At 44.5% G+C, this 11824-nt stretch overlaps 1 protein-coding gene across 3 annotated transcripts in view; it reads right to left on the bottom strand.

Moving 5' to 3' along the window:
- Positions 1-744: 744 nt before the first annotated feature.
- Positions 745-11824, bottom strand: part of LOC101863868 (peptidyl-prolyl cis-trans isomerase 1) — a 30749-nt gene continuing 19669 nt past the window's right edge. For 2 of the 3 annotated variants that reach the window (XM_005112709.2, XM_035973534.1), the window contains exons 17-23: positions 11336-11547; positions 10641-10858; positions 9664-9729; positions 8417-8520; positions 5803-7389; positions 5165-5224; positions 745-2231 (exon numbers count right to left, since the gene is read on the bottom strand). In XM_005112709.2, coding sequence (XP_005112766.1) covers positions 2108-2231; positions 5165-5224; positions 5803-7389; positions 8417-8520; positions 9664-9729; positions 10641-10858; positions 11336-11547 — 2371 coding nt within the window. In that variant the 3' untranslated portion in view covers positions 745-2107. The remainder of the gene's footprint in view (positions 2232-5164; positions 5225-5802; positions 7390-8416; positions 8521-9663; positions 9730-10640; positions 10859-11335; positions 11548-11824) is intronic. The other variant, XM_035973533.1, reaches the window with a different exon arrangement.

Below are 11824 nucleotides of genomic sequence, written 5' to 3'. Positions count from 1 at the left end.
CTCAGGACAAGGGCAAGGAAAGGTACCAGATCCCTTCCTGAGAAGTAACACACACGGAAACAGGGCGACATGATATGAAAAATGACGAGCTAAAATAGTTTTTTCACACCATTCTGTTGAGTATACAGTGGGTGCATCCTGGTCTCAACAATAACATCAAAGCCCACAACACTGATGATTACCAAACTACAAACTACCCCCAGGAGAGGTTGTTTCTAGATTGTCGACCAGCTTGTCTTGCATCCCCCCCCCCCACGCCTTTGTGTCAGTAAGTGCATACCTACTATATACCTATGAGGGAAAAATTAAAATTAAAATGTGTACTGTGATTTCCTCAGTGACACAACATTACATCCACAGCAGTTGCAAACTGAACCAAAGAGCTCTGAATCCTACGTTCAGCCATCTAACGCCACAGACACAAAATTCATAATAAAAAAAAAACCCCGGCAGTTAAGCAGGACGGCAAATTTCTTGGGGCTCTCATGGTCTAGAGGTACAGTGTTCGCCTCTCATTCATTCATAAGCTCCCCCCCGGGCATCCTCTCTCTTTTACTCAAGACTCTTTCAACTGCTACTCCTGGCTCCTTCTTACTGCTGTATTTAAGCTATGAACCTGATCTTAAGGTAGGTAAGATGGAACATCTAGCCTTCTCCGATAAAGGTGAAAAATCTCAGAGATCCTGTGTGCAAGTTGCGCATGTAAAAGATTTCTTGATGGTCTTAAAATCAATAAGAGTAGGCCTCTGCCACCACCTGATCAAAATTCAAATTCCTGTGAGAACTGAGAATACTCTAGTCAGTATAAAAATATAAAGAGTACCTTCAGAATTGGAATATGTCTGCCAATAGGCAGAGGACCCTATGGAGCAGAAAAAACGACCACATGTATAAAAATCAGTTACACTGCAGGTTAAAGAACTAGCATTCCTATTATTCACTACCCCTGAAATCTAGCAGGGAAACACAAAGAGGAGGAAAAAGATCTGTTACTACTTCACTCTCATCTGAAAACATCTGTCAGCTCCACACGTATATCTTGAGCCCCACATAAGTAACAAAGACAACGGTATCAGTCCAAATATCGGTACCTGTACTTCTCACACAAAAACTATTAGTAGTCTCATCATTTTTACACACACACATACACATCTGAGCCTAAAATACCCCAAAATGGACTGCCATCTAAACATTATATTTATAAAATAAAAATCACAACAACAACAACAAAAAAGCTGGCAACATTTGAGACACTTCACAATGGAACTTTCAGGTTCAAGCCAGTAAGGAACTTTGTAGGCATCTCAATGTGTACCACTGGCACACTCCCAACTCCACGATACACGGGGTAACAATCTTAACATTTGGGATCAGTACAAAGTCACCAAGACACAGGCAGCTATAATACATAACTATATATTCAAATCACCTAAACCCATTCAGAAAAACGAAATATTCCCCCAACTCCAAAACATCTACTTGTTGTATACGACTGGCCATATAACTGTTGACAATAAGACTTATCACTCAAGCCGTTTTGAGGTGAACAAGAACTTTGCCAATAGACCAATGACCAACACCTCAGGAAAGGAAAACGCTACATTTCACGTCCCAACAGAAGACAGCAGGCAGGCAGCCAGCCTCTGATGACAACCCCCCCCCCCCCTCCTCCCCACTTAACCTCTAAGTGGAGAGACAACATAGTGACAAAATATGACACAACAGAGCCCCAGCCGAACAAACCCCCTGCAGACCTGACCCCAGTGTGTAGTCTAAATTTGGCTCGTTCGTTTGAGTAAGCACAAACGGGTACAACCCTGCCGAAAGTAAGTCAAGTCAGGACCGAGCATGATCATTATCTTTCATTTCCTGAGGTTGCGGCACACCTTGTCTCCAGCTGCCCCGTAAACCCTCCTCCTTCCCCATTCTGAAAGGAAAAGAGAGAAGAGAGGAGGTGATGTGTAAACTTTGTGCACGTGTAGTGTACTGATGGCAGACTCCACATTTCCAACAACGTCCTGGATCAAGAGGCCGGCACTCACACACGACGACAAAAGACCCAAGTCGTCGTGGTCGCAGCCCTCAACAGTCGCCATCATCATCATCATCAGTCGCTGGAGGAAGAGGACGACCTTTTCTTCGACCGGCTGCTACTCCTACTGCTGCGGCTGCTGCTGCTTGACCTCCGACCCCCGCGACGACGGCGCCGGTCACGGCTACGACTTCTGGACCTGACAGACGAACAAATGAGGCATTTGTTTGAGCGAGAGAAGTACATCCACTCGATAACGGTCATACTCATTCCTTTTTTGTTTTGGCAAGTGTTCTACAGTCCTCACAACTGCATACAGTAATATGAGAAGGCGGGACAAATTGAACATTTTCAGTTCGATGGGAATTAATTTTGAACTTTGCCCAGGTGGCGGCCGCAGCCTACTTTTACCGGATTTGGACCACCACGGGATCTTTAACATGTGTAAATTGTACACAGGACTTCCAAGAATTTTCACACTTATCCGAGAAGGCTAGGTGTTCAATCTTAGTTGGGGTGTGGCTGAAAGACAGCAGTAAGAAGAGCAAAAAAGTAGAAGTTGAAAGGCTACAGAAAGAGTCAGGGGCTTAGAGCAGAAAAAGGGGAGACGAAAGCAGATGACAGAGCATGGTTAGAGAGCAGGAAAGGAGGTGAAAGGAGAACATTTTAGAGACCAAATTTTCTGTCACTGTCAGCACAGTGCAGGGAAAAAAAGTAAAACAAATAGAAAGAAACAACAGAGGGAAAGAATAGAAGTAGGACCTACCAGTAGCCGGTAGTGTCCTTTAACCATCCGAGGTCATTCAGTGCAAGGAAAAAAGAGAGACAGAAACGACAGGAGAGTGGGGTAACCGGATAGACATTGGGGGTGGGAAACCTACCTTCAACTTTTCATAACTCCCAACCACTCTCAAGACAAGAATGTCTGAGATCATTTTTTACATTGGTTATAAATATCAAAAGCTAGAAGAAAAAGATGTCAAAATTATCTTTATAGCATAATTATGAGAAAAAAAGATATGTCACTAAAAAATCCCACACAACCTAACAGTAAGTTAGGAAGACATTAATAAAAATATATGAACCATGACATTGGCCAAATAGGCGCTACCCAAACATTAAATTATTATCATTATTATTATAACTAATATGTTTCGAGGATGCTTATTAGACCCTGTATTTCTCTGTTTGTAGTTTAGTTTTAGTAGAGGTTTTACGGCCCTTGCAAATGCATAAGGTCATATGAGCGCCAGAAGATTAGAGGTGTTACAAGAGAGTAACAAACATAAAAAAGAAGAAGGGGGAGATAAGGACGATAGATGTTTGATAGGAAAAAAGAAGCAAACCACGCTACACGGCTGTTCACGAGCAGTACTTTAGTTCTACCGGCACCCCGCAGCACCCCGACGCTCAGCGTAACTCGAACCAGCCATTACCAACGGGTCAAGAGGTCAGCGCGGGGAATTATACCTGACTGACAGATTCGCGATGAAAATGTTATTGCTGCAGTTTTCAGCTTTGTTTAACCTGCGACTAAGCCCAAACTACACCAACTGTGCATAAAACCGTATACTTTGAATAATAATCATCTGACATATTTCTTACAGCAATCATGCAACTAATTAAGATGAAGAAACACAAGATGACGAAGAATGAAAAGTGGATAGATGTTTAAACATTGATAGAGGATCATGATTTATTTAATTAAATTTGAACATGTTAGCTGCTGTCGATTTTGACAATTCTAAGATATTGGGCCAGAAATTGAGTAAAGTTTCAAAATTACTTGGCTGCATCTGTGTGTCGTTGCCTAAAGCAAAGATATTAAGTCTTGAGTGGAGATTCGCGGCTTTTCGCAATATGTCCGCAGTTCCCCAAGTCCAGCTGTCACATGTGACGACTCTTGATAAAAACGTATCACTCTAGGATCACGGGTATCACCAGTCAGGGTGTCAGCACTTATAACTGCATTTAAGCCTACTGTCACAATATTGGTAAACACACTATATCATTATTATTACATTTTAAGAGATGCTAGATCTAGATTTGAAACAAAAAACATACAAAAAAATCTTGTGAACACTGAACAAAAACTTCTATATCATATTAAAGAAGAAAAAAGTCACAGAAAAACGACACAAAAGTTGAAACTTACACCATACCTCTCCCTACTAGATTTATAAAAAGAATTGAAAGTGATGGTGAATTTACGAAGTTATTGACGTTTAAAATTCAAATAACACTGAAAAAAGATCCGACTTGACAGATATATGTCTCGGGGAACGTATAGATCTATGTAATTTTTAAAAAATTAATAAAAAATCACAGAAAAACGACACAAATTTGAACCTTGCACAATTTGTGCAGTATAGTTATCCCTACTAGATTTCGAAAAAAGAATTGAAACTGATGGTGAGTTTACAAGGTTATTGACGTTTAAAATTCAAATAACACTGAAAAACGAATCCGATTCGATAGAAACACATCTTAGAGAACGTCTATATAATGTTTTAAAAATTAATTAAAAATCACAGAAAAACGACACAAAGTTGAAACTTGCACAATTTGTACAGTATACCTATCCCTACTAGATTTTGAAAAAAGAAATGAAAGTGATGGTGGCTCTACGAAGTAATTGGCGTTTAAATTCAAATGACACTGAAAAAGGAACCCGATTCGATAGAAAAACGTCTTGGGGAATGTAGTTAGATAAATTCAAGGTTGTGAACTGAGATCGACCAAAGTTATATCGCCTTGTAGGGGGAAAGCTGGGCTTTAAAATGGTGGGTCATATGGTGATATCACATCTTTAGAACTGGAGATATCGGGGTGGGAATTACACCATAATTTGGAGGAATTGCATTACGCGGGCAGGCAGGGGCGCGCCACTGGCGTCACGGTAGTGAGCACGGCTGACCGCGGATTTAATGATCAACACATGGGTGGCACTGACCGCTGGCACGGAGCAACTAAAGGAGCGGTTTCCGGGCGAGTTGACCAGCCGTGGCTAGAGCACCCGCCAACCACCCACGTATTTCTCTGTGACGTGGAACAAACAGGGACAAGACAAAGACAAAGTGGGGCCAACACGAGGACGTGAAGACGTGAGGACATTCTGCCGTGAACTCTCACCTGCGCCTGGGTGGGGAGCGGCCGCCATACCTGCCAGAACGCCGCGATGACCAAGATGACCTGCAACGTAACAGAGAGGATTATTTTAAAAAACAAACAAACAAAAACAAAGAAAACCCCAAAAAGTTTGAAAAAACCCCCACAAGTTTGATAATAATAACATAAGCAGACTGCACAAATTTCCAGTTTGTCTCTTTCTTTTGGAAAATCCTTTTAAAAGTAAAAAACAAAACAACCCCCCCCCCCCAAAAAAAACCCCCGGACATTTCTAAGGCAGACCCCCGCAGTGTGAGGTTTAAGGGCAGGGGAGACTTTTTTCCCCCCCTAGACCCCACCCTCGGCCCACAGATTGGCCGGTATGATGCTCAATTTGAATAGAAGACACAAACAGAACGTACTAAGAAAGCTGACAAAACACCTTTTTTTCATTTTTGGTGCCCAGTTGCACAAGACTGACGATAGAGAATTCATGAAATAAAAATGGATTTTATACAGTCTGACTGGTGTTCTTCTATGGACAACGAAAAGTATGGACTGCTCTGATTATATCAGAATACTTAACAAGACCCCTTTATCCCAAACACACAAACCTGACTCTACCAGGGGCCCGCCCCTACAGGACACAGCAGTAAACCTACCTGGGAGGAGACCTTCTTCTTGGAGAGCGTGACCTTGAGCGATGCCGCACCGGAGACCTCCGACCCCTCCTTGACGCTGACCGCGACCTAGATTTCCTCTTGCCGGGAGAGGAACTGGACCGCCTCCTGGACTTTGACTCCTTCGACCGAGACCTCGACCGTCGGCGGTTTCTCTGTGTGGAGGAGGAGGAGGTGGTGGTGCTCTCCTTTTTGGTCGTGCTCGAATCCTTTGTGGATTTACTCTCCGACGCCCTCCTGCTGTCCCTACTGCTCTTGGCTGCTGCTTCTGACCCCCCCGCAGTGCCCTTGTCTGTCGTCTTGGAATGAGAATCTTCCTTCGTCCTGCTACTACGCTGGTCCCTGGCAGACGACGACTTTTTGTCACTCTCCGCCTCGCGGTCAGTGGAATCTTTCGACGGCTTGTCCTTTTTGGCGTCTCCGGACGGGTCAACGGAAACGGCAACAGTCGCGGGGGGAGATTTTTTTTTGGATTTCCTCTCTTTGGAGGAGGATGGTGATGAGGATGAGGAGCGAGAGGACCGAGAGGATGACCTAGATTTACTACTACTGCGACTCGCTTTGCGGCCCCTCTCTGGCCGAGGATCATCTCCCTTTCCCACATGGCCAGAGTTCGACACCGGCACCTTTTTATCACTTTCCGACGGCGGCGCTGCGGACTCTTTAGTCTTGGGGGGCACCACTGCGGCCGCCGAGCCCGGACTGGAAGGTAACGGAACATTGGACAGCAGCAGGGGGTCTAACACAGTCGCAGACTCGCTGGTCATGGCGGCAGCAGAGGTGTTAGTGGTGGTGGTGGAGGTACCCCCTGCAGGGGTGGGCGGAAGTGGGATCGACGATGAGTTCACAACTGTGTTTGTGGGCAGTGGGGGAGGCAGGGCATCGGAACTCGCATTGGGCATGGGTGGTGGGAGAGGGGGCAGAGGCGGTGGTGGGGCAATGCCAGCCACCTTGTTAAAAGTGTCCCCGACTTTGCTGCCACTACCGCTCTCAGGGAGGCTGTTTGATGATGAATCAATACTGTCTGCCGGTTCCACAGAGGAGGTGACCTTCCCAGAGCTCTTGGCATCCTTCTTGGAAAACGGACCCGACCGCCCCGCTGTCTCCGCATCCTGTCCAGCGGCCCCGGGGGGAGGGACGTCGAATCTTGACCGGTGGATTCTCGGAATAACTGGCGGCGGCTCCGGAGAGGAAGAGGAAGACCGCGACCGCTTATTGGCAGCAGCAGGCTTCCCACCACTGACCCTCACCACCCTCCTGTCACTGTCATTGGCTGGAAAGTCCTCGCTGTTTTTACCCTCGCCCCCAGTCTTGTCCCCCGTCACACCCCCATCCTCCTCTTCTTCCCCCCTACTGGCTCGCCTCTGGTTCCTCTGTTGCAGCAACGACGCCCGCAGCCTCGAAGGCGAGTCCGACCCAGACCGGGACCGACTACCGCTGGACCGGGCCGGTTTGCTGTTGCTTGTCACCACCGTGCGGCGCTCTGGAGAGGGTGAGGACGATGACGACCGTGACTGCGACCTTTTCTTCACCTTGCGGGAGTCCGCCGTCTCTTCGGCCCGTTTTTGTCTGCAAAGTAGAAAGAAAAAGCCACTTTAGACAACAGTTGAACCTGCTCTAACAGCCACCTGTAAAAAAAAAAACAATCCCCAAAGAGGGTATATATAATAATGGAGCTCGCAGCAGTGACGAAAGACATGTCAGACGTGGGTGCCTTCCTACCCTCATCTGTATGGCCAGCGTGCCCCCATTTACATGAACAATCTGAGCCCCCCAGCCTACTCACCAAAATACTCTAGTATACAAAACACCAACCTGCCCTCACATTTCGGTGCAAATTTGTAAATTTCCTCCTATTACCGCCGAGATGCCTCCACGTGAGTCTTGAAAAATACTCACCGTCTGTTAAAACTGCACAGGTTCAGCAATCTAGAGTGGACACATGCAGGCCCCCGTTCATTTATGTGGGGGACATCACTGCTACGAACTCTAGCACCAAATATAACCTCTTTGACAATTAGAGCGCTAAATAAATGTAATCTATTCTATATATCATGAATAAAAACCCCCCACAGATGCAAGGAAGTTTTTTTGTGTCTTTTTTTATAGTAGAGGGTTTTACGGCACTCGCAACTGCATAATGTCATGAGCGCCAAGGGGTGGGTGTCAACAGAGAAGTCTTTACAGGGAATCAGACTGCTCACCTCTCTAGCTTCAACAGCACAAGGTCTGCTTCGACTATCAAGGCACCCCGCAAATAGCAGGTCACAAGAGAGTGACAAACATACAAAAGAAGTAGAGGAAAATGACAATAGTAAAGATCAGGAAAGAAAAAGCAGCAGTCCCCTGTTGTAGATCAGGCACAGTTATGAGCGTGACATGAGTCAGCCCATTTACAATTCTACTATGCTTGAACGAGAAATGTCCCCCCTTTGGGAATGGCCTAAAGACACTACAGTTAGTAGCACTGCCCCTGGGGGTGCTAAATAAATGTAATCTATTCTAATTATCATTAATCAAAAATTACAACACTCATAAGGAAGTGGACAAGACAACAATAAAAAAAACAACAAAAAAACCCCCAAAGTGTTCCTACTTGGCGAGATTTGAGGCCTGCTCCACCACTTTGTCCATGGGAGGCAGCGGTGGGGTTTTGATGCTGACGCTGTTGCTGGGCTCCTTGATCGCAGGGGGCAGGGGCTGGAGAGAGCACAAAAAAACAGGGATACTTTAATACTTTATGTTTTAAACTTTTAATTCAGTTTCGAGTCTGTGAGCTGCACATCTTACATTGTTGGGACGAAATGTGTCATAACAATGGCTTATGGTCAAAGGCCTACTAGAGACACTAGAGACAAATTGCTTTATTTCAATGTGTTTTTAGAATAGTTTTGATGTTATTTACAGCACTTGCCACGCAATAAGACCATGTAAGTGCCAAAGATTAGAGTTTAATTTTAGTAAGAGTTTTACAGCACTCGCAACACAATAAGGTCATATTAGTGCCAAAGATTAGAGGTGTTACAAGAGAGTAACAAGATTAGAGGTGTTACAAGGCAGTAACAAACAGAAAAAAAAGGGAGGCGAGATCAGGACGATACATGTTTAATAGGAAAGAAGGATGCCAATCATCCGTCATGTCATTTCAGTTCTTCTACGAGCTACAACTATGACCTTATTAAAGTAAACTAAAAAAACATAGGAATAAGACGATTAATCCCTGCAAGGCCTTACAAAACTAAACTAAACTAAGCAGGTGACAGAACCAACAAACAGCAAGTCGCCACCTCAGAATTACAAAGTTCTATCTGCTAGGTATCTAGTTTTGAGAAATTTGACATCAAAGATTTAGAGTTTCATACCATGTCTAGCTTTGTCGAAGACAATTCTTTCAATATTTAGATAATGACTCTGAATGATCTTATGATTTGGATAGAGCAGATAGAACACTCAGTTTTTGACCGCCGGCTTCTCTCTCAAATGAGAACTGGTGGAAAACCTCCCAAGCTGAGATCATATCTGCACAAAATTGCGCCAGCAGACAACCCAGATCCATCTTGTCGAGTCTGTAAGGAGGAGGACGAGACTATGGACCATGCGTTCCTGAAATGTCCAGCCAACTATAGTGCCAGAAACGTCTGCTGGGACATTTCAGTGACCCACGCTCAGCACTTTTCAAGGACCCCCAAGCAAGTGTTGAGTTCCTGCGTGCTGTCGGCATCGCTGACCGTTTATGACGCCCACAGTATTAGAAGAGAGAGAGTGAGAGAGAAACTCAAAACGGCCAAAAATGTCAGATAGAACTTTGTAATTCTGAGGTAGCGAAGTGTCACAGTCTCAGACCTGGCTGGGAACGTCGTCATCGTCTCCCTCCTCTGGGTCAGGGGGAGGCTCCCACTGGAACTTCTCCTGGAACAACAAAAATATTGGGTTTTAGTTTTAACCCTATTCGTATGCCCTTTGGTCATTTTGTACACCCGGGGTTGTTTTCTTCACATTTTAGAATACTTCTAGTATGAAGATCTCTTTGTAACTTTCAGTATTACTGAAAAAAATCAGTTCGACAGACTGCTATGCAAAGCGTACGGATCGGATTAACGAGTAATTTTCCTCATTAAAAAGTGGTGGCACAGAGTTCCCCACCTCATATGGATACGATAGTAAAACATGACGTACAGATAGGGTTTTACGGCACCTTCAACACATATGGGTTATATATGTGTTTTATTCGTTTTGTTTTAGTAAAGAGTTTTAAGGCACATGCAACACAAATGGGTTATATGTCTGTATGTCTGTATGTATGTCTGTATGTACGTACGTACGTACGTACGTACGTATGTATGTATGTGTATATATATATATATATGTTTTATTTGTTTTGCTTTAAGAAAGAGTTTTATGGCACATGCAACACAAATAGGTCATATGTCTAATTTGTTTTGTTTTTAGGAAAGCGTTTAACGGCATGAATAACACAAATTGATCATATATACGGGTTTATTTGTTTTGTTTTAGGAAAGAGTTTACGGCACATACAACACAATAAATATATAAGTGCCGAAGATAAGAGGTGTAGCAAGAGAGTAAAAAACATAAAAAGGAGAGTTGAGGACAATAATTGACTAGTAGGAAAGAAGGAGAACCACACCAGAGCACCCACCAATCAGCCACAAAAGAAGGAGCAAACCACACCAGAGCAGACCACCCATTGGTTCTAAAAACTGAACCACTTGATCACAAATGCCACAATACACTTAAGTCAGTTATCATCTTACATGGACGTATAGAACCAAGTAAAAAATCAGCAGCCAGTCACTCACCTCCACTCCTTTCCTCTGACGTTTGTCCTTGTCCGGGCCGCCCTGAGAATTTTTCTTCGATGTCTTCCCTTTCGACCTTGAGCGTGACCGAGACCTGGAGGAATCCCTGGAACGTGACCTTGAACTGTCTGAATGTGACCTTGAGGATGGGGAGTGTTCTTTGGGCAAGACTTTAGACGCTGCCAATCTCGACTCCGAGGTAGTTGCGGATGACAGATCTGAGGGTGAGTGGGTGGTTTAGCAAGAGTTTTACAGCACTTGTGAGGGTGGCTGGATGGTATAATAAGAGTTTTACTGAACGACATAAAAAGATGATAGCAGCAATTCACATTTAAAAACAACAATTATCTACATTTTACGGTAAAGGCCTATTACTTTGCTTTTTACTTTTTCATCCTCTGCTGCTGTTAAGCGTCGAGAGGAGATGCAGTTTTCTGTGGTAGGCCAGCTCTGCAGCTCTTTTAATAGGGACAATATAATTTCTCAGGGTTTCTAGACTCCCTCAATCCATTTTTTGCGTGGTCCACCTTTTCTTTTGTAGCCTGAGTGCAATGAACCTTACAAAACCTAGAATTCTGTTGGGATCTCGACTCCCTAAATCCATCTTTCGCGTGGTCTACCTCTTCCTTTATAACCCGAGTACAATGGCCTATACAAAGTCAAGAATTCTGTTGGGATCAATAAACAAAGCCTACCTGAGGTGACGCTGTACTGTATCTGCTCCGAGCTGGAGTCCAGCTTGTACTGGATGCGAGCGCCCGTGGTGAGGGGCGGGGCGGCCGTGGTGGCTGGGCTGTTCTGCGAGATCGTCTCGTCCACGATGTCTGCCGCCAGCTGGGCCTTCAGCAAGGCCTCCGTCTCCTGCAAACTCGATAACGACGCCTCGTCAAGAGGGTTCGACACTCTGCTGAGAAAACCCCCCCCCAAAAAGTGGTTTAACAGAAAATATTTAATGTGTCCCGCGCATTCACATGACCTTATTCAGTTGCGAGCGCAGTAAAACACACACACAAAAAAGTGGTTTGCAAGTATGTAGAAGAGTGCCTCTACAAATAGTCACATCTTGCTAGGAAAAAGCATATTCTTAGAATAGAATGCTTTCTAGAAGAGTATAACCAGCTGACATCAAGCCAAAGTGAATCTAGTATAGGTGCATAAATTTTGCAACAAATGTAAACCCCCCC

Source organism: Aplysia californica, unplaced genomic scaffold (genome assembly GCF_000002075.1).
Source record: "Aplysia californica isolate F4 #8 unplaced genomic scaffold, AplCal3.0 scaffold01370, whole genome shotgun sequence".
Classification (NCBI taxonomy): domain Eukaryota; kingdom Metazoa; phylum Mollusca; class Gastropoda; order Aplysiida; family Aplysiidae; genus Aplysia; species Aplysia californica.
The sequence above is the reverse complement of the archived record's forward strand: the minus strand, read 5'-3'. Positions and strand labels throughout refer to the sequence as shown.